Here is a 27444-nt window from a genome sequence, read left to right on the forward strand (position 1 = left end):
TTCATAACACCTTGGGGCACTTACTGCTACATGGTAATGCCATTCGGGTTGAAAAACGCGGATGCTACTTATCAACGAGCACCGACTGCTTTACTCCATGATATGATGCACGGGGAATTTGAGGTTTATGTAGATGACATGATTGTGAAATCAAAGGATCGACCAGGGCATTTTGTAGCCCTAAGAAAATTCTTTGAAAGATTAAGAAAATATAACATGAGGTTAAACCCATCCAAGTGTGCTTTTGGAGTCACCTCAGGAAAGCTCTTGGGATATGTCATTAGCTCTAGAGGAATAGAGATAGACCCAACCAAGATTAAAGCAATCATGTCAATGCCACCGCCTAAGACCGAGAAGCAAATTCGGGGATTTATTGGCCGGTTGCAATACATAAGTAGGTTCATATCAAAGTTGACAACAATATGTGAACCAATATTCAAAAAGCTCAAAAAGAATGTGCCGGTAATATGGGACGATGAGTGTCAAAAAGCCTTTAAGAAGATCAAAGCCTATCTCGCTAACCCTCCTGTATTAGCACCAGCACTCTTAGGAATTCCCCTTAGGTTGTACTTAACAATCACCAAGGAGACAATGGGGGCTTTGCTCGCACAAGAAGTAGAAGGAAAGGAAAATGCCATCTACTATCTAAGTAAGAAGATGCTCGAGTATGAAATGCGCTATAAACCACTTGAGAAATTGTGCCTCGCATTAGTGTGGGCCACAACCAAATGAAGACATTACATGCTCGTTCATACAATCTTTGTAGTATCTCGAATGGATCCACTTAAGTATCTTTTCGAGAAATCTACACTAAATGGGCAGATATCAAGATGGATAGTTAACCTAGCCCAATTCGATGTAAGGTTCATGCCTCAAAAGGCCATTGAGGGATCCGTGGTTTCCAATTTCTTAGCGGATTTTCCAATAGAAGATTCCATGCCTGTACATGAGAATGATTTTCCAGACGAAGACTTGATCGTCACAGAAGATTATACATGTACTCTCTACTTTGACGGAGCCTCAAACCAAAAGGGATGTGGTGTATGAGTTCTACTGGTATCACCAAAAAAGGAACATGTTTCAATCTCCATAAAGCTAAATTTCGACGTTACCAATATCACTGTAGAATATAAAGCATGCGTGGTAGGCCTTGAACAGCTTTGGCATTGGGATTAAAGAAACTTCGAATTTTCGGGGATTCTTCACTGATCATCAATCAAATCTCCAAGCGATGGAAAGTAAGGAGTGAAAGCTTAGCCCCTTACCAAACCTACTTGGAAACTCTCACAAACCAACTAGAAAAGGTAGAATACACATATCTACCTAGAGAGGAAAACCAATTTGCTGATGCCTTGGCAAGACTAGCCTCAATGGTTAGGATTCCTACGGAAATCGAACAAATGCCTTTAATGATAGAAAAGAGGCATAAACCAGCTTACATCCAAGCAATAGAGGATCATGAAATAACCCAAGAGGAAGAGCAAGAAGAGGAAGAACCTTGGTATACGGACATCCTCAACTACGTCACAAAGGGAGAATATCCACCCCATGCTGAAAAAAGGGCGAAACGAGCCTTAAGACTTTTGGCTTCCCAATATGTTCTCATTAACAATGAGTTACACAAAAGGGTACCTAAAGGTCGAGCTCTTCTATGTGTAGGCAAAAAGGAAGCCCAAAGGGCTATGAGAATAGTCCACGAAGGGGTATGTGACACACGTAAATGGCAAAATGCTAGTGCAAAAGATAATGCGTGAAGGATATTATTGGACTACCATGAATAGGGACTGTCATCAATATGTCAAAAGATGCCCTAAATGCCAAATATATGCTAACTTACAACATGTTCCTCCGTCTCTCCTCTACACCTACACATCACCATGGCCGAAATCAACATGGGGAATAGACTTCATCGGAAAAATTACTCCTCCAGGAACAGGAGGCCATGAATACATATTAGTAGCAATCGATTACTTCACTAAATGGGTTGAAGCAAAATCATATGCCAAACTCACTGCAAAACATGTATCACACTTTATCGAAAGAAACATCATTTGTAGATATGGAGTCCCACATGAAATGATAAGTGACAATGGAACTCACTTTCAAGCAGAATGTGAAGAATTGTTACAAAAATATGGCATTAAACACCATCATTCTTTTCCCTATAGACCTCGGGAAAATGGTGCCGTTGAGGCAGCTAATAATTACTTAAAGATAATCATCGAGAAGATGACCGAAAATTACAAAGATTGGCCTAACAAACTCCACTTTGCCCTGTGGGGTTATCGTACGTCAATTCGGTCATCAACATGGAATACATCATTTTCTTTAGTCTATGGAATGGATGTCGTACAACCTGTAGAATTGGAAATACCTTTTCTACGCATCGCCTTAGAAAGTAAACTCGCTGAAGTAGAATGGACTAGAGCGAGGTATGAAGAGCTAATTCCACTTGATGAAAAGAGACTAGAGGCTCTACATCATACTCAGTGTTATCAAACCCGTATGGCTAGGCACTTCAACAAGAAAGTCAAGACAAGAAATATAAAAGTAGGAGACTTGGTCCTGAAAGCATTAAGGAAAAATGTTTTAGACCCAAGAGGCAAGTTTAGACCCAATTGGTCTGGACCGTACATTGTCAAAACTATCCTATCAGGAGGGGCTGCAAAACTAACTGATATGGATGGCAATGAGTTCTCAAACATGACAAATCTTGACCAAATTAAGAAGTACTACCCATGATTACTTGAGTAAGACACTCAAGAGAGCTACGTTTGGCCTGATTCCTTAGGAAAGGATACGTAGGCAACCCTTATAGGGTGCGGCCACTTTAATTTTTATAAACCTCGCATCCCAGCAAGACAATTCGAAGAAATTAGTGCAAATATTTACGGGCGCACCCAGTAAAAGTCGTCGCCTGGCGACAAAGCCGGCGTCGTGCGACGAGCAGCAGCGTCTGGCGACGAGGACAGCACCAGACAACGGCGACCAATGTCTGGCGACGGAATCAAAATTCGACGTCAATTTTCTTTCATTAAATTTGGCAAATTTCGGTGTATTTCGGAAATCTTCGACTTTCGTACTCGAATATTTTCAGAAAAATAATTAAGTGTTTTCATTGCTGTAATAAAGAGTGTAAAGGAAAAAGTTTATTTAATTTTAAAAAAAAGCTGAAAATTGCATTAATAAAATAAAGTAAAATTACATTTTTGAGGGAATTTAAAAAAAAAAAAAGCTTAATAAAATAAATTGACTTAAAAATTAAGTTTGTCTAATAAATTGGAAGTTAAGCAATGCTTCAATCTTTCTTCTCTTTCTTGGCTCTCTTGCAATTCTTGTCAGCTTCTTCTTCATCGTCCATTACTTTAGCTAATAAGCATCCTTTAGAGGATCTACATTCAATCTTGGAGTAAATAGTTTCTCCTTTAGCTAGAACACCATGTTTCTTCTCTACCCAAACTTTCTTTTTCGTAGAGTCAGCTTTTCTTTTCTCTTTGACTTTAGTAGTGTCCTTCTTCTTAGGCATCGTAGGTGTTTTAAACTCAACCCTTTCACCTAAGCGTTCCTTAACAGGAGTTATCTTGTCACCTAGACGATTCTTCACATTGGTTCTACTTTGATCTTTCTTCTTGTCCTTTTTAGGCTTATTAAGAAGCCAATTCTTCACATCCTAGGGCAAAGAAGGAAGAACCTTTTGGGTAACCACTTCCCATAAAGGCCTAGCACTCCAATAAGTGTCAAACCTCTCTACTTCTTGTGACACAGGGAATTCATAAGGACGACGAAGATCTCTAGAGGGAATTGTTTGAGTAAGACCGTACTGCCTTTTTACCCTGCAGGGATAATAAAAAGTCATCTTGGTTAAGCTTGGAAGACGGCAGAAGGGTTACTTGTTGACACCAACCATCTTCTCAATTTTCCACCATGGGATGATCCATTTGATAGCAAAATCACGAGAGGCGAATATTTTGCTCCACTCACGGCGACCCATCTTTATAGAGAAGCGCTTCCTTCACCTTACAAAGCAGTTGGGAATTTATTTTTCAATGTTATCAGGAGGACTAATTAATTCTAGTCCCTCCATTAGCCACATTTGCAAAATTCAATGCAAATAATTAGTATTACTATACAAAAATATATATTTTTGATTTCCGTAATTAAGAATATTATTTTTCTACCTGTAATAAAATTGGAGAGTCCCGAAAAGGTGCTTTTTGATTTTTCTTTAATTCATCCAAACTAAGCATTGTCTCTCCAACAATTAATGGCATTGGATTCCTCCCTGATTCAATTTGTTCCATCATAGACACTAATGTTGCTTGACCCTCTTGATTATTACCACTAGTGAGGAGATATTGGCTAAGCATGCAAAAGAGAAAAGTCATTCTTCTATAAGCATGAAAAGACTCAGAATAAGGTCTATCAAAATAGTGGCGTGCAAATTCTTTCAGATTAACTACGCTACCATCTACAATATTTGTTAGATCTCTGTCTTTTAGACTAAAGAAGCGCTCAAAATCTTTATAATAATACTCACTTATATTAGGAATTACCGCAAGATCCATGGAGGGAAAGCCTTGAATGGCACCAAATTCTTCCGGTAAAGGACTAATTTCATCATAACCTAGTCTAAAGCAATGTGTGTCTGAATCCCAATACTCTAAGGCGGTATGAGTAAAATCTATATCTATATCTACCCCCTTAATACCATAGATACCTCCCATATGAAAGAAATCAAGCTCTTTTCTCTCCTTAGCAGTCAAAGAACGGCACCACTCACGAGTAAAATCACTAAAACTCTTAGACATGATTGCTTAAAGAGAATTAAAGCTATAACTATTATTTTTAATATGTTCGAAATATACAGAATTCGACGGATTTGGGGGCTATTTATTGACAAAACTGATGCAGTTTGTTTTCCGAACGAATTCGGAGAAATAGAGTCCGTCGCCAGACGACAGGCACAACACCTGGCGACGAGGTTCGTCGCCTGGCGACGAAATCAGCGCCTGGTGACAACACCAGCGCTGTGCGACAGAAAGGCGGTTCGACGATCAATTTATTCGCGCTACCTAACCATATGATTTTTTCGATTATGACTTGATTTTCGTGCATTGACTTTAGGTTTTGATTTTTTTTCTTTTCAAATATGTTTTCGATTAATTTAAGCTTATTTAATTTTAGGCTTATGTTAGTCACAATTTTATTTTTTATTTTTCTTTTGGGGGAGAAAGTCGGATACCCTCCATTAATAATAAAAATGACAGAAATTTTTTGCGCAAAAATTGATTACATTTTTTTTGCACATACTCACATGCACATAAAATAAAAAATAAAATGCAAAGATAAAATGAGCATAATAATGTTGTATATACAGTATGTCTAGTATACACAATATGTCTAATATATACAATATTCCTAATAAAGAAGTCATACAAATTAGCAAAGTCCTATCAGTAAAAAAAAAGCACAGGTATAGCTAAGGTGCCGGAGGATGCAAATGAGGAGGTACTCCCAAAGCATCAAAGAACAAAGTAGATCGTGGAGTGTGCCCCTCAACAGTCCCAGGGTCGCCACCAGTCGAGATCGACAGCGTAGGACCAGCCCACCCCGGCTCGCTATTATGCTCAATAGCCAATAGCTGAGGTTGCGGCGGCTGCTGCGACGACGAGCCAAACTCGTACGTCCCATCACCCCCTAAAAGAGACGATGGCATGCTTCCCTGGCCTGCTGACCTAGCCTGTACACCCTCAGAAGAAGAGCCCGAACCATCCGGTCTCTCAGGAGGAGCCGCCTCCGATCTGCCACCCTCACCTCTGGAAGAGGTACGACGAAGCCTCGAGCTGGACCTCTCTCTCCTAGCCTCAGGTCGCCGAGTCTGAGGAGGAATAGGCTGCCCCTGCAAAAATAAGTTATGTCAGATGAAAAACGAATAAATAAAATCATAAAATAAGGGTAAGAGAGATACCTCTGCAGTGTCGTCTCGACGACAAAAAGCTCGATCCCTCAATCTCACCAGCTGGTGACGAAAGGCGTCCAAGCCCCTAGCCATCATCGTCGCCACCTCGTGAGAGAACTGTCAAAGGACAAGTCAGTAGCGATCAACAATATATACAAATAAAAAGGCAAATAAATGATTCACCCAAGTCTGATGTCGTGGTATCGACTACTCGATAAAATGATGATCCGGAGGAGCTAGAGGAATCATCTCCTCAACAGGGCCATACACCCCCTAATAGGTGATGGACACATGTGGAGCGACAAACTCCGCAAGCGCATCCTACAAGATAAACTAAGAAGTCAGCACCTACTTAGGGGCTACGCAAAAGACAAATGCGCAAAAATAAAGGATACCTCCTCTCCTCCCTCTGGAAAAACAGGTTGCGGAGGTAAAAGCGGCAGTAAGGCCTTAGTATAACACAGCTCCGGACGAGCGTGCGTCCGCCAAGACATGCCCTCCGGCACCTTACTCGCCAAAGTCCTCAACCTCGCCTTATCAAATATATGCCGAGGTGGGCGAGCTGGAACAACAAATGTCTCCAAGGAACTAAAATTATAAAAATAGCTATAAAATAAAATACTAACATAATATAGAACTAAAATTATAAAGTGAACAATTTCATAAAATAACTAATAGAAAACGATTATAGGACTAATATTAGGGACTAAAAATATGGTATAATATGCACTTATCAAATTCCCCCACACTTAGTCTTTGATCGCCCTCGAACAAACTAAATAAAACTAACCTGTAAAAGCAATAAACCTAACTCACTGTCGTAGGAATCACGGTTACACTTAGCATGTGCAACAAGCCCTTTAAACCCCTAAGTTCCCCCTAGAGGACGAGTATTGTCTCGTGAGGGTTTGCAGTAGACACACCCACAAACTCTCTTCATTTGGAATCTTTGAACTTATCAGCAAATATAACTAACATAAGAATTTAAGCACTCTCCAGCATCCATGGACCATATATTTGACATTTATAAAGATTTTAACACCCTCAATGTCCGACATCGTATCATTTCTGTTTCTCACCTATATTTGATTAGATGTCTCGGATAATCAGGACTTTTATAGATTGTAAAAGGACCAAGGTAAAATAAGGGTGTGAGATATGTTTGGGCTTGTAGTGGTACAGGTGGAGACTAGTAGAGCACATTAGTACGTAGTACATTTATATCACACATCTCCAACATTGAATTTTGACATACCCTTTTTTTATTTTTATTTTTTTTTGTTTGTTTGTTTGTTTCAGGACTCTTAATGCTTTGTCTCTGTCAAATAGTTCTTGTAGCGAGTGTTCGACCAGTGACTCCCGGTCCAATTGGCCCAAGGCACTAGGTTTTAAGATAACCCTGCGGATCTACTTACTCGAACTACTTAAGCTCGAGATAAAAACATCACACATACATAACTGGGTTTTGAACTTTTTTCTTATGTATATATATATATATATATATATATATATATATGAATCACTTTTTAAACCCAGAAATTGGTACGCAGAGCCTTCAAATCTGAAACTTTTCATTAGAAAACCACCAAATAATGACAACCACCATTCCACTTTACATCACAATTTAACAATATGCTCTACTAATCCAAAAACGTGTTTCAATTGTTTTCTGGACAGAGGCATATTTGTGAGTTTTATATGATAAGCAAACAAACTTAAGCTCAAATTGGCTCAATATTGGATGATGTTAAAGGTAGGCTTTGAGACATGATAAAATTATTAGTGAGAAACAAAAACTTTTACCAATCATACCAAAGAGGGGTTTAAGCTATCTTTCATGTCTGTAATCCACAGCATGCAATAAATAAACTAGCAATCTAATTTTTTTTTTTAATTATTATTTTTGTTTTTTACTGATTAACCCAAAGTTCCTTCATTTATTCACGAAACTAGCAATCTAAAATAACAAACTTTTTAATCTAAAATTCGGCAGAACCTTCTCTGAATTAGGAGCAATCCACTCAAAAATGGGCTATTTTAATCAATGCATTTACAGCCAAATATCCATTTAATAACATTCTCTCCACAAAAACCAAACCAATTTCAAATATTCAATCCCTCCACCCCCCCCCCCCCCCCCCCGCACTTAAACTTTTCAATGTCCTCAATGAAAACAAAGTTAAGAAAGGAAAGAGAAACTTAGCTGGTCATGTGAGCTATTTTAACGTTTATGGATCAGCTTCAAGTTTGTGTTATGTTCTGGAAGACTCGCAAAATTTAAACTTTGAAGCACGGTGAAGCATCAAGCAGTTCATTTGTCTTATCAGGAAGTGAAATGTCATGTCTAACCCTTTGTATTATGCTTGTTCAATCTGCCAGAGCAACTTGGGTTAGACAAAAAGAACATGTAAAACTAACATGAACCATTAAAAATAACAAAAAGAACACATAAAACTAACATGAACCATTAAAAATAACGAAAGAAAGAAAAAAAAAGAAAGTGTAGAAAAATAATCTTGGGTTTCCTCCCAAGCAGCGCCTCCGTTTAGAGTCGTTGGCTCGACATATTTCCTTCCTCAGTCCGATCGAAGGTCAATTTCTTCAATCATCCCTGCAAAGTCATACTCATAAAATGGTTTCAAACTGTGACCATTTACTTTAAACTCCTTACTAGTTTCCAAGCTTTTAATTTCAACTGCACCATGTAGAAAAATATTAGTAATAACAAAAGGTCCTAGCCATCTAGACCGAAGTTTTACAGGGAACAACTTGAGACGAGCATTATATAAAAGAACTTTCTGCCCTACAGTGAAGTCCGATTTAACAATTATCTTATCATGAAAAGCCTTAGTCTTATCTTTATAAATCAGATTATTTTCATAAGCCTCTAATCTGATTTCCTCTAGCTCTTGTAAACTAAGTTTCCTTTGTTGTCTAGCCAACTCATAATCCATATTACACTGCTTCACAGCCCAATAAGACCTATGTTCGAGTTCTACGGGTAAATGACATCCTTTACCAAACACAAGGCGATATGGTGACATTCCTATAGGTGTTTTATAAGTTGTCCTATAAGCCTATAAAGCATCTTCTAGCCTAAGGCTCCAATCCTTCCTGTTAGGATTCACCACTTTCTCTAAGATAGATTTGATTTCCCTATTGGAAACTTCAGCTAGTCCATTAGTTTGGGGGTGGTAGGCAGTTGCTACTCTATGTGTCACATGATACTTTGCAAGAAGGGTGCCAAAAGTTTTGTTACAAAAATGGGTTCCCCTATCACTGATTATGGCTTTTGGCAGACCAAACCTATTAAAAATATGACTCTTGACAAACTTTACAATAGTTTTGGCATCATTAGTTTTTGTGGCTATGGCTTCCACCCATTTAGAAACATAATCTACAGCAACCACAATGTAAAGATTACCAAAAGAAGAAGGAAAGGGGCCCATAAAATCAATTCCCCACACATCAAAGATTTCACAAACTATGATTCCATGTTGAGGTATTTCGTTTCTGTTAGAAATATTACCTGTTTTCTGACATTGCTCGCAAGATTTACAAAACATGTAAGCATCTTTAAATAATGAGGGCCGATATAAACCACATTGCAGTACCTTAAACGCGGTTCGTTGAGGTCCAAAATGGCCACCAACTTCAAGAGAATGACAGAAATTCAAAATTAAGAAAAATTCAGATTCATCTACACACCTTCTTATCATTTGATCAGAACAAAATTTCCACAGATATGGATCATCCCAAAGATAATATTTAGAATTAGATTTAATCTATTTCTTTTGAGCTTTAGTGAGTGTAGGAATGTTCCAGTCACTAGATAATTAACAATATCAGCATACCAAGGAGTGTCAACACTATATAAAGATGCAAGCTGCTCATCAGGAAAAAATTCAGTTATTAAAGGCCAATCCTCTCTGGGTACAATTCTACTTAGATGGTCAGCAACTAGGTTTTCAACACCCTTTCTATCTCTAATTTCCACATTAAATTTCTGTAATAGAAGCATCCACCTAAGCAACTTAGGTGTTGAGTGACTTTTCTTTAACAAGTATTTAAGAGCTGCATGATCAGAATAAACAATCACACGAGTGCCAAGTAACTAGGGCCTAAACTTCTATAAAGCAAAAACAACAACATACATCTCTTTTTCAGTTACAGTGTTATTACATTGGGCATAATCCAGTGATTTAGAAGCATAATGGATCACATAAGACTCTTTATCCTTCTTTTTCCCTAAAACAGCTCCTACAGACTTATTACTAGCATCACACATAATTTCAAAAGGCAAAGATTAATCAGGGGGTCTAATCACAGGAGCACTTGTCAATTTGTCCTTTAAATCATCAAAAGCTTTCTTGCATTCATCATTAAAGTCAAAAACAGCATCTTTAGCAAGCAAGGCACATAAAGGTGAAGCAATCTTAGAGAAATTTTAAATAAAGCGTTTATAAAAGCCAGCATGTCCTAAAAATGATCTAACTTCACGAACACATGTAGGATATGGCAGAGAACTAATGACATCCATTTTAGCTTTATCAACCTCTAAACCTTTGGCACTAACAATATGACCAGGAACTACACCTTGTTCAACCATAAAATGACATTTTTCAAAATTCAAAACAAGGTTAGTTTCAACACATCTTTTCAAAACTTGAGATAAAGCATGAAGACATCTATCAAACGAATCACCAAACACAGTAAAATCATCCATAAATACTTCCATATCTTGTTGAATCAAATCAGAAAATATACTCATCATGCATCTTTGAAATGTTCCAGGAGCATTGCATAAACCAAAATGCATTCTTCTAAAAGCGAAAGTACCAAAAGAACAAGTAAACGTGGTTTTATCTTGATCTTCAGGGGCGATGGGTACTTGTGTGTAACCAGAATAACCATCAAGAAAACAGAAAAAAGATTGTCCAGCAAGTTTTTCTAACATTTGATCAATAAATGGAAGGGGAAAATGGTCTTTTCTAGTAGCTTGATTAAGCTTCCTATAGTCAATACAAACTCTCCATCCATTAGAAACTCTAGTAGGGACAAGTTCTCCTTTATTGTTCTCTACAATAGTTATTCCACTCTTTTTAGGTACCACATGAATTGGACTTACCCATTGGGAATCAGAAATGGGGTAAATCACTCCTGCATCTAACCACTTTAGAATTTCTTTTTAACTACTTCCATCATTGAAGGATTTAATCTACGTTGAGCCTCTCTAGTTGTTTAACATCTTTTTCAAGAAAAATTTTATGCATGCACATAGCGGGGCTAATGCCTTTTATGTCAGCTAAAGTCCATCCTAAGGCTTCCTTATGATTTTTAAGCAAATTCAATAACCTAGTCTCTTGAGATTCATTTAAAGAACTAGAAATAATCACTGGTAGAGTCTCATTATCACCCAAATAAGCATACTTCAGATTAGAGGGAAGGGGTTTCAATTCTAATTCAGGTGCCTTAACAATAGAAGGAATCAATTTAGGCACAACAGAAGGCAAAGATCTTTCACATCCATCAGAAACATCAGATTCCATCACATTAGACGACGCTACAAAAGAATTAACCATTTTTGTTTCTTCAACATCACCAAACACACCATTTTCAAACAAATTTTCACACCACTCATCAAAAACATCCTGAGCCATCCAATCACATGCTTCAAAAGAATATATAGAACTAACATTAATGATATCATTAGGGTATTTCATGGCATCAAATATGTTGAATTTAATCATTTCACCATCAAATTCCATTGTTAGATTACCTTCATGAACATCAATTTTAGTTTTAGAAGTCTTTAGAAAAGGTCGACCCAACAATAAAGGAACATTATCAGATCTCTCACCCATATCAAGCACATAAAAATCAGCAGGAAAAACTAATTCATTCACTTGAACAAGTACATCTTCTAAAACTCCCATTGGAAATGCATTAGATCTATCAGCTAGTTGGATAACAACATTATTCTTAGACAAAGGACCCACATTCAAGGTAACATTTAGGCATGACATTGATTGAAGCTCCTAAGTCTAGCATGCATCTTTCAAAAATAGAATTACCAATTTTACATGGAATAGAAAACATGACAGGATCCTTATATTTAGGGGCAAGTTTCTTTTGAATTACTGCTGAAATATTTTCCCCCATGCTTACCTTTTCAGAAGGGCAAAATTGTCTTTTATTAGTACAAAGTTCCTTAAGAAACTTTGCATACCGTGGTACCTGCTTAATAGCATCAAGAAGAGGAATATTAACTTCAACTTTCCTAAAAGTTTCTAGAATTTCATTGTCCATAGCTTCTTTCTTAGATTTAGCAAATCGAGAGGGGAAAGGGGGAACATCTTTAAAACGAGAAACATCAAAATTCACATCAGAATTACCCTTCCCTACAGGTTCTTTCTCACTCTCTTTATCATGTTTTTCCTTACTCTCACTGACTACATCCTTAGGTTTGACTTCTACTTCTTTCTCTACTGCTCTATTCTTCATTTTAGGTTCTGTTAACTCTTTACCGCTCCTAAGTGTTACAGCTTTCGCATGTTCATTTGGATTGGCAAGTGTTTGGGAAGGAAGTCTATTCGAGAGTTGAGATTCCAGATTACGAAGAGAAGTGCTTATTTGACCTATTTGAGTATCAATGTGATGTAATTGAATATCATTTTTCTTTTGATATCAACACCATGATCATGAACCTGTCCTATTTGGTTTGCTAACTGTTTCACCAAATCTTCTAATGACGAGCTAGCACGTTTAGATGGTGGGTTTTGTTGACCATGTTGCTTAAATTGATTAAACTGTTGAAATTGTGGTCTATTTCCATATCTTAGATTAGGGTGGTCTTTCCAACCTTCATTATAAGTTTGTGAGAAAGGATCATACTTCCTATTTTGTTGACCAGAGAAACCTCCTAAAGCATTAACATCTTCACTCTGTAAAGTAGGACATTCATCAGTAGCATGAGTAAAATAAGAACAGACACCACATACTCTAGCTCTAGACTCATTACCAGGAACAATTTTAGACACTAAGGTGGTTAGAGTAGCAATTTGTGTGCATTTTCTTGTAATTGATTTTGAATACCACTTAAATCCACATCATTAATTCTCCTAACATCACTTCTACTACTATGTTGTTAAGTGTTTTGTGCCATATTAGAAATTAGAGTCTTAGCTTGAGTTGGTGTTTTGTCAACTAATGCACCCCCACTAGCAGCATTAATCATTCCCCTATCACTAGGCAGCAATCCCTCATAGAAATATTGAATTAAGAGTTTATCACTAATTTGATGTTGAGGACAAGAAGCACATAACTTTTTAAAACGTTCCCAATACTCATATAGTGACTCATTACCATGTTGCCTAATACCCCAAATCTCTTTTCTAATGGATCCAACACGACTTGCAGGAAAGAATTTTTCAAGAAAAGCTTTTTGGATAGCCTCCCAAGTCGTGATTGATCCAGAAGGAAGAGAATACAACCAATCTTTAGCTATATCATGTAAGGAAAATGGAAAAGCATGCATTCGAATATGATCTTGTTCAATTCCTTCCGGTTTCATAGTGGAACACACAATAATAAATTCTTTAAGATGTCTATGTGGATCCTCACCTGCGTTCCCATAAAATTTAGGGAGAAAATTAAGAAAACCTGAATTGAGCTTCAATGGTTTTTCCAGAGTAGGAAAAACAATGCACAGGGGCTCATCGTCCAGCTTTGGAGCTCCTAGCTCCTTCAACGTACGTTCTGCCATGAAAGTGTATGTGATTGGTAGTGGATCTTCTACTTCAAGTTCAGGTTCTGCACTAAAAATGTGAAGTAACTTCTCTGGTTCTGCCTCGTTCAGGAAGTCTATGTACGCTTTTATGCGCTGAAGTCTTGCTTCTTTATCGTACGCGTACATGCACCTATAAAGAAAACAGAAATTAATGAGAAATGAGATTGTGATATTAGTGCAGAAATGTAAAGTTCACAAATCAATTTCTGGTTAGATCTTAAAAGCTTAAACTAGGCAAGATTTATAGCTTGGCAGTTCTGAAGTAATCAGATCTTCAGACAAGAAATTTTAAAATTCATGTAACTGGCAGTGATTATACTAAATTTTCAGTAGCAATTCAGCAATTTAGCATCTGGCGAGTAATGATATGACCAGATCAGTAATCCAACAGATTGGCAAAATGGTTCTCCTGTATTTAGAATAAGTCGTTCCAATGCTCATGCACCCATATGTCAAAATTCAGCGTGTAAAACTAGCTAATTGTCATGCTGCCGTACTGTGTAGTGAATGATGCACATCAGAACTTTAGATTATCATTGATATAGTAGCCCACAACAGCATATAGATGGACACAAACTCTTTTAAATTTAATTCTGCCTTTAGACCTTCAATAAAGCATTAGAAAGTAAAATGTTCAGTATATGCCACTCAAATATTTGTCAGATTAAAGTATAAATAGCAGAAAATCAGTGACAGATAGCATCAAAATTATAATTCTTAGCACCATTTAAATACCAATTACCAAAATGCAAGGGTGTTACCTATTTATCATTAGCTGAAATTAGATAAATCAATTCAATTTCCAGGGGGACAAACACAAATCATGCAAAAAAAATTGTTAAGAAAAACACGACATATACTTATCTACATGTACACTATTATGTGAGTTAATATAGATTAAGCTTGCAAAAACTCAGTCAATAAACAAGCGTTATTCGGTATAACTCATTATCATGTCATATTAACTTCCATAAGTTATGCTAACTTTGAAAAGAAATTATAAATTCCTGTACCAGCCCCTTTATAATTTTGTAAACAATAAGCTAACTCATTCATATCATCTGATACCATACTGACAAAATCCAAGAGAACCAGAAATATTAGATATGCTAAAATCTTGTTTATATGCTTCTGTCTACTAGGATCCAAATTTGAAACTGGACATTTATCCAATTACAAACAAATTCCCACATCAAGCAAAACGTGAGAGCTTTTATATGCAAAAGTAGTCTTATAAATGAGGTAGCACTCAACATTAGTCAACTTATTGAAGGATTAACAGGAAGTATTAGTTAACATTAGACATTCCAATAAACTTGCATCATCTAAATACAAGACTTCAAAATAATTATGTACTCCAGAACAACAATACTCACACAGATTAACAAGTAAGCATAACCGAGTTAAACCTTGAATTTTAGAATATTAAAAATAATCTCCCCGGCAACGGCGCCAAAATTTGATACGTGTCGTTTCCCGTATAAAATTAATTAATAATTTACCTTAACTTAAACCTCAAAAAAATTAACAAATAGTAAAAAGGCTAAGTAAGGGTCGAACCTACGAGGAGATACATTAACTCTATAAACTCAAAATCAACTCGAAACACAAACTATATTTACATAAAGAGTACTATTTACACTATATACATGAGAATGGGGGGGGGGGGGGGGGGGGGGTTAAATAGATCGAATAACTAAGCCAAACAATATACTAATCTATTGTTTAAAATAGACAACAAGCAAACCACCATTGTGAAACCAATTTGATCATAGATTAAAACAACATAACTTAATTCCCAACTTCCTTTCATATAGTCTCCTTCAATATTCAACTTAATATTTAGGTAGTCAAATTACCGCAGCAGTTGATTTGACATGTATAGCTCACTAGAAATCAGAATCTTACTAATACACTTTTTACCCCAACAAACTTGATTTATTAGATCAACCCACAAACTCAACAAAACTACGATTGAGCCGCTCAAACTAGTAATATCGAGTCATTCACTCTAAATTATAAATTAACGCCGCATCAAGTAATAATTTAGCATAGTCTAATTACTTCATACTAGCAATCGTGTACTCAATTACAAGTATAAATAAATTAAACGTTCATATAAAAACAAGGAAATCATGTGAATCAATTAAATATCAAACTTGAATATTGAAATACGATTATACTCAGCGTTTAAACGACGAAACATAAATCAAGAAATTAAATATCAAATTACATCCAATTCACCAAGTAGAAGCAACCAAATTAATCACAAAATTAAAAGATGAGGAGTAAATTAAGGAGAACTTATGAACTGAGCCAAGAATCAAACAGCCGCTGCTCGAATCCACCGTCAAATTTGTCCCTTCACCTTCTAATACCACCCAATCGATCAACCTTGGACCAATTCGTGCTCTACTAAGCATCACGAACTTCCCGTATTTTTGTGGTAATACTTGTGTCTTTCCTAGGAGGGATAATTGAGGATTTTATAACCGAAAACAACCTAGGTTTTCTGGGTTTGAAGGGATAGAATTGTAGAATAGGATAGAACTTCATCTTCTTCATGATTTCTCGTGAATTTCGGAGGAGAATTGCAATTCTTATTTTGGGGATGAGACTTGATAATGTTAGGTTTTCTTATGTTCCCCTGTATCACGCACCTATTCCTCCTTTTTATCCCCCCTTTTTTTTAATCTTGTTTTCTTTGAATTTTGATGGCACGTGATCTTGTGGGCTTCTCGTATTCCATAACTTATTTTGCAATTGTCTCAAGTCCACTTAATTTCCTACCAAAAACACACAGTATAATATTGAGTATCAAATATTATAAAAATAGCTATAAAATAAAATACTAACATAATATAGAACTAAAATCATAAAGTGAACAATTTCATAAAAAAACTAATAGAAAACGATTATAGGACTAATATTAGGGACTAAAAATATGGTATAATATGCACTTATCAGAGCCCGAATGGTAATGGGACCCAACAGCTCCAGCACCTCCGGAGAGAAGACAGTGATGTCGCTATTGAAAGGGAGAGGGACATAAGTGAACTCCAATCCCATAATGAGACTGATGTCGGCAGGGGTAACAGTCAGCTCACCCCAAGGAAAGTGAAAGAGTACATAGCTCGGGTGGCTCGCAGCAGTGGAGTCAAACCACATAACTCCCACAGAAGACGCAGACCGACGTCATCGCGGAAATAGGTATCGTACAATGAGTCGATGGTTGTGTTGCCCGAACCATGGCTAGAGACCCTCCCGCTAAGAATCTGAGATGTGGAACAATGGCGCGAAATACAGAGTGTTCTCATCCTACTCTGGAAACTCCCCTAGAGAAGAGGAGGTGCCTACGGGGTCGTCCTCCCGACGAATCTCCCTGGAACGAGAACGAGAACCCGAGCCTCGTTGTCTAGCCATGCTATGTTATGCAAAATACCAGAAAATTAAGGTTCTATAGTATCTAAGGTTCGCCTAGCCGCATGATACTATGTTCACAAAAACAAAGTACGTAGTACTAAAACAGAGCACAATTTCAATCCGAGCATAAATAGCAAATTTCAGCAATCAAACAATTTCTTGCAATATTATGATAAATATTGTGACAAATTTTGGTAAAAATGGCAAGCAAAAACACGAAGAACAGGCCACATTGTTCTCACGAGCTCAAGAGGATCCACAATGGCAAGTCGCTCGTTTCTTCACCAAATTGAGTGAAACAAGTCTCAAAACACTCTAAACATGATATACAAACATAATCCAGCAATTTCAAGGCATAAAATTCGATAAACGAAGCAAATTAAGCAAAAATAGGTTCGAAATTTTCGAATACCCGCGCAAGAAACATCTCCGAATTTAGCCAAAATTGGGTTAGTTAGGGAAAAACTTATATGGATCCGGAAAATAGATGAAACAAGCTTTGATTTGCAACAAGTTTGAGTGAATTTGGTGCGCAAACGAGCAAGAACGAGTGATTTGAAAATCCGAGCGAAAACGAATAGCAGCAGCAGCGTTTACGGCGAATGGGGAAGAAAGGGGTTTTATTTCGAAAACCCGACTCCGTCGCCAGACGACGATTTTGTCGTCAGGCGTTGGTCTTCGTCGCCAAGCGACGGAGTGCAAATTCGGCGACGATGCTTTCCAGCTTGCGCTGGTTTGGCGACAGAATAGATGGACCTCATAAATGATTATGTGGACCTTATGCAGCAATTTCGAGTTCCTTGGTACGCTAGTTAGCCCCTATAAGCTATTTGACATGATAATCGGCTCGATACATTAAGTGATCGACATGCTGGAAGATCGTCTCATTTAGCTTAAAGTGCCTAAACATTGGCTCATTGCAGAAGCACCGACATAATGGTTCATAAACAGCAAAGGCACCGACACAATGGTTCACAAGCAGCAGAAAACGCCGACATACTAGCACCACAAAAAATTCAGCAAATATCACGGCAGCAAAGTTCAAGCGAGCTTTAAAGGATCGACAAGCGTTGGTCTTCGGTAATTTTCTTCGGAATATTATCGCAAAACTGAAGATGGCTTCAAGCGAAGTTATCTTCGACGACGTTCCCTAGGATGTGGAAGGTTTTCAAAAACTGAAGATGACTTCTAGAGAAGTTATCTTCGGCGGCTTTCCCTAGGATGTGGAAGGTTTTCAGAAGCAGGAGGTGATTTCAAGCGAAGTTATCTTCGATCGTGTTCCCTAGCTTGCGGAAGATGGTCACAAGGCGGTAGAAGGTCGTTTCAAGCGAAGCAATCTTCGATAGTGTTCTCTGGCTTGTAGAAGACTATCACAGCGGAAATTGGAGGCGGTTACAAGCGTAACAGTCTTCAGACGGTATCCCCTAGCTTGAAGGAGATCGTCAAACAAATCGGTTACTCCGGAGACGTGTGCTCGACGGTGCAAGATACGCGTTTCTTAACTCTTTTATCTGTTAAAACTAACACTATTTTGCAGGTATCGGCGTTACAAGAATGATTTAGGATCGCAGAACGTTCTGAATCATTCTCCGTCCCTATCGTTACTTTGACTTTCGTTTTCGAAACTTGCGTTTCTCCAAACTCAGTCAAAGTGGGGGCTTCTGTAGACACCCAAATGTGTTTCCCCAAAACCAAACCCAGTGATGAATACCATTCGCGTCATTTGATTATCGAACGAGGTGAAGGTGTGGAAATTTTAATGATGAGGATGTTTTTATTAAAATATTTCTCTTTTTGTTTTCTAAAAATATTTTCTTTTCTTACTCCTATTTTGTGAAAAATAGCCAGTCCATTGGTCTATAATAAAGGTCCAATAGTGTAGTTGGATTGGGCTCGGAAAGAGCTTTCCAATGATATATTATAGGCCCAATTTCGATGACTTATGAGGAAGTTATGGATTAAATTAGAATAGGCCCAATGATTTTCAAAGGTGGCCCGATGATTTAGAGGAGGGCCTATTAACTGTTAACTATTATTAAAAAAAAAAGGGATGTTTTATTTAGAATAAAATATATTAAATCTGATTTCGAAACTGCTCGGACGCTTAATGTAGACACCCAAATGTGTCTCCCCAAAATCAAACTCGGTGATGAATACTTTTCACGTCGAATCATAATCGCATGAAGTGAAAGTGTATAAAGTCTAGTGTTGCGGTTAGTTTTTTATTTCTCTTCTTTCTCTCTGTTTTCGAAAACCTGTTTTATGAAAATAGCCAATCAAGTTTAGTTTGGTCCATGGCAAGGGTCCAATAATAGTGTAGTTGGATTGGGCTCGAAAAGAGCTTTCCAACGATATATTATAAGCCCAATTCCGATGAATAATGAGGAAGTTATGGTCAAAATACTAAATTGGGCCCGGTTTGACCTTTATATGCGGCCCACTGATCTAGAGGAGGGCCCATTATGATTTATGATTCCTAATGCAATTAGGATTGATTATAGTCTTCTAGAATCTTCTAGAAGGTTCTTTTGAATTCTAATGTGATTAGCATTGATAAATGAGTTTTATGAGTTTTATTTAATAAAAAAAGTGTTTTAAATAAAATCACAGTTTTACCCCTCGTACGCTTAATTTTATCAAAATATGAAAACGTGTGGAAAAACTGCCTGCATCGCCGCACCACAGGCTGTCGCCTGGCGACAGGTCTGTCACGCGGTGACACGCCTGTCGCTCAGCGACAGGCTCTGTCGCGCGGTGACAGGAGCTTGTGTGGAGACAGCGTCGTGTTTTATTCCTTTTCGAAATCTGATTCTTTTTTATCATATTCCGGCTGATTTTCGTTATAAATAAGGTCCTTAAACCTCCGTTTTTAAACAACAATCATCATCTCTCTCTCTCTAAAAGCTAGAAGCTTTCTCTCTCTCTATTCTTTTTCTAAACCTTCCCTCAAACAAAATTCCTCATACATTAGTTCTAGACACATCTAGCCAAGTTCGAAGTTTCCTTCGCCCTAGACGTGAAAGGTTTGATATTTCTGAGGGTTTGGTCCCAAATCTCTATTTCGATTATTTAATTTAATTGTTTGATTTTATATTTTCCTTGAAGTTACTAACACGTGTATTTTGTTATTAGAAAGAGATACGAGGCATCAAAGTATGTAGTCTTATCGCTCTATTCTTGTAGAAAGCATGTTTATTATTTATTAATTCCTAGCATCATGCTTAGGATGTTATTATTGCTTTCTAGTATCATGTTTAGGGTGCTTCCATGCTTTCTAACATCATATCAATATCATGTTAGGAATAAAGCTTTGATCTTTATTGCTTAATGACATGCTAGGGTTTGTTATTAATCTTGTTGGTATCATGCCTAGGATCTTGCTATTAATATTATGCTTTAACATGATTATGAAAATTATGATTATTATGATTGTTATTATGATTATGATTATTATTATGATGATTGATTATTATGTTGCTTGATGTTTATTATTGTTGTTGCTTGATCATGCCTTTTATGCGTGTTTAAAGGGAATTTGTATTTGTAATCACGCTTAATAAGATAATTAATAATCTTGTTTAGGCTAATATGATTATAATTCAAGTGATCACCAATAATAGTTTTGCTTGTGCATTAAATTCAACCAACATAGATAAGCAGGTTTAGGGTTAACCTAATTATTGCATGTTAGTCAGAAAGCGCACATGAATACGAGTAGAATAAAGTAGAGGCCTATTTTATAGGGCGAGTTCTTTCTCTTTTAGATTGGATTCGTACCTTCATCCCCGAACACCAGTCATGGTTCCAGACCTATTAGAGTTGACGATCTCATGGATCGTTAAGGGGTGTAACCTTCACCCTGTGAACGGTTTACAAGTTCCTAAAACTTGTTGGCGACTCTTTTACTCTAGCTTCCTTCCCTTTGGACGCCACCATGCTTAAGTGTATGATCACAGTGGGGCTCAAGTGTAGGATGGCTTGAAATATTCCCTACACTTAATTACCTGCAACCAGTGTTGAAGGTAATTACGCGTGGAAAAGCGCGTTGAATTTTGGATCAGCGCAAGACGACAGCGTCGTCGCCAAGCGCTGACCTTCGTCGCCTGGCGTTGGCCTTCGTCGCCTAGCGATGAAATTCGTCGTTTGGCGCTGGCTCTTGTCGATTGCGACATGAGGAGTTTTATTCCGAATATGATTTTCTTCGATCCCGTGCTATTTTTCTTATAAATAGGGGTCGTATCTCCCTGTTTTAAGATCATCTACAATCATCATCGACATTCACAACCATCATCTCTCTCTATTCTCTCTCTAAAAAAGCAAGAAACTTTCCTTCTCTCTCTATTCTTTTTCTAAAACTTCCCTCTCACAAAATTCCACATACATTAGCTCTAGACACACCTAGCCAAGTTCAAAGTTGCCTTTTCCCTAGACATGAAAGAGATACGAGGCATCCAAGTAAGTAATTTAATTGTTTAATTGCTTTATTATTATAGAAATCATGCTTTAATTATTTCCTAGTATCATGTTAGGATGTCTTATTGCTTCCTAGTATCATGTTTAGGGTTAATTAAGATTTCTAATGTCACGTATGATTGTTATGATGCTTCCTATTTCTTTCTTAATATCATGTTAGTATCATGTTAGGAATAAAGCTTTGATCTTTAATATTCAGTGACATGCTAGGGTTTGTTATTAATCTTGTTAGTATCATGCCCATGATCTTGCTATTATTATGCTTTAATGAGATTGTGAATATTATTATTATGATGATGATTGTTATTATGTTGCTTGATATTATTTATTTTTATTGTTATTGCTTGATCACACCCTCTCTTGCATGTTTAAAGGGAATTTGTACTTGTAATCATGCTTAATAAGATAATTAATAATCTTGTTTAGGCTAATATAATTTTAGTTCAAGTGATCGCCAATAATAGTTTTGTTGTGCATTAATATTCAACCAACATAGATTAAACAGGTTTAGAGTTAATATATTGATTGCATGTTACTGAGAAAGTGCACATGGGTATGAGAAGAATAAAGTAGAGGCCTATTTTTAGGGCAGGTTCAAACTCTTTTAGGTTGGATTTGTACCTTCATCCCCGAACTTCCAGTCATGGTTCCAGACCTATTGGAGTTAATGATCTCCTAGATCGTTAAGGGGTGTAACCTTCACCCTGTGAACGGTTTACAAGTTCCTAAACTTGTTGGTGACTCTTTTACTCTAGCTTCCTTCCCTTTGGACGCCACCATGCTTAAGTGTATGATCACAGTGGGGCTCAAGTGTGGGATGCTTGAAATATTTCCTACACCTGCTATGGTGTAGACCGGATCCTTGTCGATGTTCGAACTACTAGTAGGCTGGACACTCTTAGACGATTGCCCTGGATTCGTCTTAACAATCGCTTTGGACTCAAGACATAGGATTTTAGCACCCCCTTGTCAGCCAGACGGTCCAACGTCTGCTTGAGACTATAGCAGTCGTTGGTGTCGTGGTCGACTTCCTCATGGAAGTGACAATATTTATTTTTGTTCTATGACTAGACGGAACTCTTCATTGGATTCGGCTTCTCAATGGTCAACCGGTCCTTTATCTCCATGAGGATGGAGTGGCAACCTTTATTAAACTCGTACCTCGGGACGTACGATTTGAATTCTTTCTTTTTCTTTTTGGACGGCTGATCAGGCTCATCAACCGCCCAAACTTCTTTTCTCTTTTTGCTCTCAACAGCTTTCTGAGCCGGCTGAGCAGACCGACTCTCTTTTTGTTTGTCAGACTTCTTGGTGTCTGACTGATGGCTAGACGAGCAGAGGTCAGTAGCTTGAATAAAGCTCTCCGCCTCTATCAGTGCCTCTTGGAAGGTGAAGACCCTCTTTCGGACGAGGTCAAACTTAAAGGTTGAACCATCCTTCAGACCCTTGAAAAAGTCTATATAAGCTACCTCGTCAGACATCCCTTGAATCTGGATTCTCACCAGTTTGAACCGTCTGACATAGGAGCGAAGTCCTTCTCTCTCTCCCTGCCTTATGGTGCTCAAGTCAAGACTTGTTTTCTAAGCAGGGATGTTCATCGAGAAGTTGGAGGCAAACAGGAAGGCAAGACTCCTAAAGCTATCAATGCACCCGGCTGGCAGGTTGTCGAACCATTGCTAGGCTATGCCCTTCAAGGTAGCCGGGAAACATCGGCACCATATAACATCCTCTAACCCCTGCATGTGCATAAGGTAGGAGTAGGCCGTGAGGTGGTCCTCAGGGTTGGAGGTACCATCGTAAGCACCAACCAAAACATTCTTAACCTTGGTCGGCTGTGCCGCCACGGTTATCTCCTTGGTGCACGCAGAGTCTGTTCACCAAGTTTGAGCAGACAGAGCTGCCAGTCCAAGGGTTGGACATTATATGCCGCCTGTCCTCCAAAGAGGGCCGGCTGCATGAAATGAAGGGTGTACTACCCGTATGGCATCTGATGCACATACGGGGCATTCCCAATCATCTGAGGGCCAGTATGGACGGACTGGCCACCTGTATGGCTCTCATGCAAGGATTGGGAATTCCTTGCAGATGTATTTTTAAAGCTGTCTGGAAAGCTCAATGTAGAGGCTGACTCAGACAGTTGCCGACTCCGGTTGTGCTCAATGATGTGTCGAGCATCGGAGAAGGTTTTCTTACTGCCATCCGGCTGAACAACTCGAATGACCTTCATTTTGCCTGTCTAGGGCAGAAGGATCTTAGTCCAGTCAATGGTAGGCGTAGTCTTCTCCTTTGGATGTGGAGTAGGCTGCCTGTCTCTGACTGACTTCCTCCTCTCAGCTTGAGGAGTCTTCTTGGCCGACTAACCCTTGTTAGAGCCAGACGTTCTCTTGTTGATCAGGTCCTTGATTTCACCCTTGAAACTTGTCATGAATTTCATGAGTTCATCTCGGGTTACTGGAGCCTGACCTCTTGTAGCTTGGGTGTTACCAGGCGGTGGTCCAGCAGTCTTGCTGGTACAAGCTTCATTGTTGACTATTTCACGCTTGTCTCTAGAATGGATGGGTTTGGAGATGAGTGATCCATCAAGGCCCACTCGGCTTTCGCCTTCACAGTCTTTGTCTATATCATGGTCTGAATAGACCTCACCATCGGCTCTAGGCCGGTTGGGTTCAGGTGGTGGTACAGACTCTTGAACCATCTTAGAGGTAATCTCCCCACAGACGGCGCCAAATATTTTGGGTTTTTTTGTCCCTCGAGAGAGTTACGGCTTGAAGACTGGTCCGGTGGCGCATGTACCTGCAAAATAACGGAGACTCCGGGTGGTTGGAGTTCCGCCTCCGACGATCAAGTTAGAGCGCGTAGGAGAATGTAAAAGGTTGCTAAAAAGTAAAGTGGGATCTTCTCGGATTCCGAGATTAGGTGTTTCCTCTTATGAGAGAGAATGTAGGGTAGTGTAATAAATGAATGTAGTTGTCCCCAAAATGGGGGAAATCTCCCTATTTATAGGGTCATGGGGATATGTGCTCATTAGGTCATTCTGACCTAATGGGCTACGCCGCTTTGCGGCTTTCTTGGGAATTGGGCCTTGAAGGCCGCAATTCCAGCTGATATCTGAGGGTGACACGTGTTAGCTGGTAAGTGGCCCATGTGGGACCTGTCCAGGCTTGACATGTGTCCCTCTCTTATTGGGCCACGTGTCTAGGGTATTTTTACCCTAAACATCATGGACCAAACCAAATTGAACTGGATATTTTCCATAAACAGGGTAAGAAAAGAAATATTTTCGAAAACAGAAAGAAGTATTTTTATTAAGAACGGATGCATCACGAGACTCTTTCACATTTCACCTCGTTCGATAATCAATGACGTGAAAGATATTCATTATTGGGTTTGGTTTTTAGGGAGACACAATCAGGTGTCTACAGAAGCCCCCACTTTGACTGAGTTTGGAGAAACATAAGTTTCGAAAACAAAAGTCAAAGTGGTAATAAGGACGGAGAATGATTCAAAACGTTATGCGATCTCAAATCATTCTTCAAACGCCGATACCTGCAAATTAACATTAGTTTAGACAGATAAAAGAGTTAAGAAACGCGTATCTTGTACCATCGAGTACACGTCTCTGGAGTAACCGATTTTGTTGCTGCAATTGTGACGACCTTCCTCAAGCCAGGGGAATATCGCCGAAGATCGCTCCGCTTGTAGCTGTCTTCAATTTTTGCTATGAAAGTCCTCCGCAAGCTAGGGAACACCATCAAATATTGCTCCGCTTGTAGCGATTTTCTGCTTTTTTGTGACCATCTTCCGCAAGCTAGGGAACATAGTCGAAGATAACTCCGCTTGTAGCCATCTCCTGTTTTCTTGACAATTCTCCACAAGCTAGGGAACATTGTCGAAGGTGACTCTGCTTGTAGTCATCTTCAGTTATTTTTGAAAACCCTCCACATTTTAGGGAACGTCGTCGAAGATCATTCTGCTTGTAATGATCCTCAGTTTGCCTATGCTTTGCTTGAATATCTGTTGTGCTGTTGCTTTGCTGTATTTCGCTTCGAACCAATATATTTGGTGCTTGCGATGAACCAATATCTTCGTGCTTGCGATGAGCTAATGTTAGGTGCTTAAGCTAAGTGAGACGATCATCATCAGGTCGATCACTTACTGCGATTGTAATCGAGCCAACTACTAATCATGTCAACTTGCTTATAGGGCTAACTGGCGTACCAAGGAACCCAATTTTTCTTCATAACGTCCACATAAACCAATATGGGGCCTAGGGAACTACATCGCCGAGGAAAGGAGACTATTGCCTGCTGTCGAGTCGAGTGCCATCGTGACGCGCCGGGGCTTATCGCGATGCGATAGCCTTATCGCGGCGCGATGGAATCGGGATTTCAGAATAAAAACCCCTTTTCTTCTCCATTTCGTCGCTGCACTTCATTTTCGCTCATTTCTGCTCGAAATTTCTCTTGGCTCGTTCTCCTTCGTTTCTTAACGAAATTTGCTCAACTTTTTTGCAAATTGAAGCTAATCATCTCTAGTTTGCCGATCTATGTAAGTTTTCCTCAAACTCACTCTATTTTTGGCAAATTTGGTGCTTTTTGCTCGCCGATTTTCGAAAATTTCAAAATCAATTTTGCTTGTTTTGCTTTGTTTGTTGAATTTCTTGCCATGAAACCATTTATTTATGTTTGTATATTTCCTTAGGAGTATTTTGAAACTTATTTGGCTCAATTTGGTGTAAAAACGAGCAAATAGCCATAGTTGAACACCGTGAGTTTGTGAACATAATGTGGCTTGTTCTTCATGTTTTTGCTTGCTTTTTATGCTTAATTTGTCACAATATTTGCCATAATATTGCAAGAAATTTTTTAATTGCTAAAAAATTCTTGTTATTGTCGAATCAAAAAAACATGCTCTATTTTAGTACTACATACTTTGTTTTTTTATGAACATAGTATCATGCGACTAGGCGAACTTTAGACACTACAGAACCATTAATTTACTGTTTTATTATGTTCCTGAACATGATTAGCATGACTTATCGTCGAGGTTCTGGCTCTTGTTCTCGCGGGGCTCACCGGGAGGACGAGCCTGTCGACGCAGACGAGGGGACTTCCACTAGCCTTGGGGAGTTCCCTGAGTAGGATGGGCAGACTCTGTACTTCGCACCCAGTTTCCACATTTCGTAGCGCGTTCGGCGCGGTATGACCGACGAGCGGGTTTGTTGCCATGGTTTGGGAAACTATACCATTGGTCATTTATATGACACCTACTCTATCAACAACGCGGAGCTGCGCGCACTGTGGGAGTCATGTGGCTTGACTCCTTTGCTGCAGGCCACTAGGGACCTTTACTCTTTACGGTCGAACCGCTTCATCGTACGAGGTTTGGTGGAGTTCTTTTGGGACACCACTAATACGTTCCATTTCCCATGGGGTGAGATGACCATCATTCCCCTAGACTTCTTTGTTATCACTGGACTGGAGTTCCAGTCGACTGTGGTTCCTTTGGGTAGGGATATTACCCTTATGTCACCGGAGGTGGACGAGATGCCGGGTCCTATTGTTGTTCGGGCCCATGCTGAGTCGAGATTAGTGTAGATGAGCAGCCGATCCATTCGCCGGGCTCTGCTTGTAGAGGCCTTTCGAGATGATGTGACCACCCTTGAGCAGCGAGCGCGCATCTTTGTTCTGATTTTGTTGTCAAGGACCTTTTCTCCTGACAAGGGTAGCCGAGTGCTACTAAACTATCTGTTTGCTCTTCACGACCTACGAGCGGTCTGGACTTTTGATTGGGCCAACTT

The 27444-nt window shown here is 38.8% G+C and overlaps 3 protein-coding genes across 4 annotated transcripts; all 3 read right to left on the bottom strand.

Annotated features, from left to right (window-relative positions):
- Positions 1-5321: 5321 nt before the first annotated feature.
- Positions 5322-10396, bottom strand: LOC145580172 (uncharacterized). Of its 2 annotated transcripts, XM_081637560.1 has the most exons (4): positions 6355-10396; positions 6143-6280; positions 5969-6076; positions 5322-5899 (listed from the first exon to the last, which is right to left on the bottom strand). In XM_081637560.1, the coding sequence occupies exons 3-4, from the start codon at positions 6053-6055 to the stop codon at positions 5480-5482; spliced, it is 507 nt and encodes a 168-aa protein (XP_081493686.1). In that variant the 5' UTR covers positions 6056-6076; positions 6143-6280; positions 6355-10396; the 3' UTR covers positions 5322-5479. The 2 variants fall into 2 exon arrangements, with proteins under 2 accessions (XP_081493686.1, XP_081493685.1); XM_081637559.1 differs by having other exon boundaries at positions 5969-6280.
- LOC145577927 (uncharacterized) lies at positions 8536-9003 on the bottom strand. Its single transcript, XM_081635345.1, has one exon. The coding sequence runs from the start codon at positions 9001-9003 to the stop codon at positions 8536-8538; it is 468 nt and encodes a 155-aa protein (XP_081491471.1).
- A 611-nt stretch (positions 10397-11007) lies between the features above and the next one.
- LOC145580171 (uncharacterized) lies at positions 11008-16390 on the bottom strand. The gene is made up of 2 exons (XM_081637558.1): positions 16061-16390; positions 11008-13878 (listed from the first exon to the last, which is right to left on the bottom strand). The coding sequence occupies exon 2, from the start codon at positions 11983-11985 to the stop codon at positions 11173-11175; it is 813 nt and encodes a 270-aa protein (XP_081493684.1). The 5' UTR covers positions 11986-13878; positions 16061-16390; the 3' UTR covers positions 11008-11172.
- Positions 16391-27444: the final 11054 nt, after the last annotated feature.

Source organism: Chenopodium album, chromosome 14, assembly GCF_948465745.1.
Source record: "Chenopodium album chromosome 14, dcCheAlbu1.1, whole genome shotgun sequence".
NCBI lineage: Eukaryota > Viridiplantae > Streptophyta > Magnoliopsida > Caryophyllales > Amaranthaceae > Chenopodium > Chenopodium album.

Bases quoted from the DNA above. Each gene is read 5' to 3' on its own strand.
- LOC145580172 (XM_081637560.1), bottom strand. From the start codon at position 6,055: ATGATGGCTAGGGGCTTGGACGCCTTTCGTCACCAGCTGGTGAGATTG. The intron at 5,900-5,968 runs GTATCTCTCTTA...TTATTTTTGCAG, and splicing joins GTCGAGACGACACTGCAGAG to GGGCAGCCTATTCCTCCTCA.
- LOC145577927 (XM_081635345.1), bottom strand. From the start codon at position 9,003: ATGTCACCATATCGCCTTGTGTTTGGTAAAGGATGTCATTTACCCGTA.
- LOC145580171 (XM_081637558.1), bottom strand. From the start codon at position 11,985: ATGTCATGCCTAAATGTTACCTTGAATGTGGGTCCTTTGTCTAAGAAT.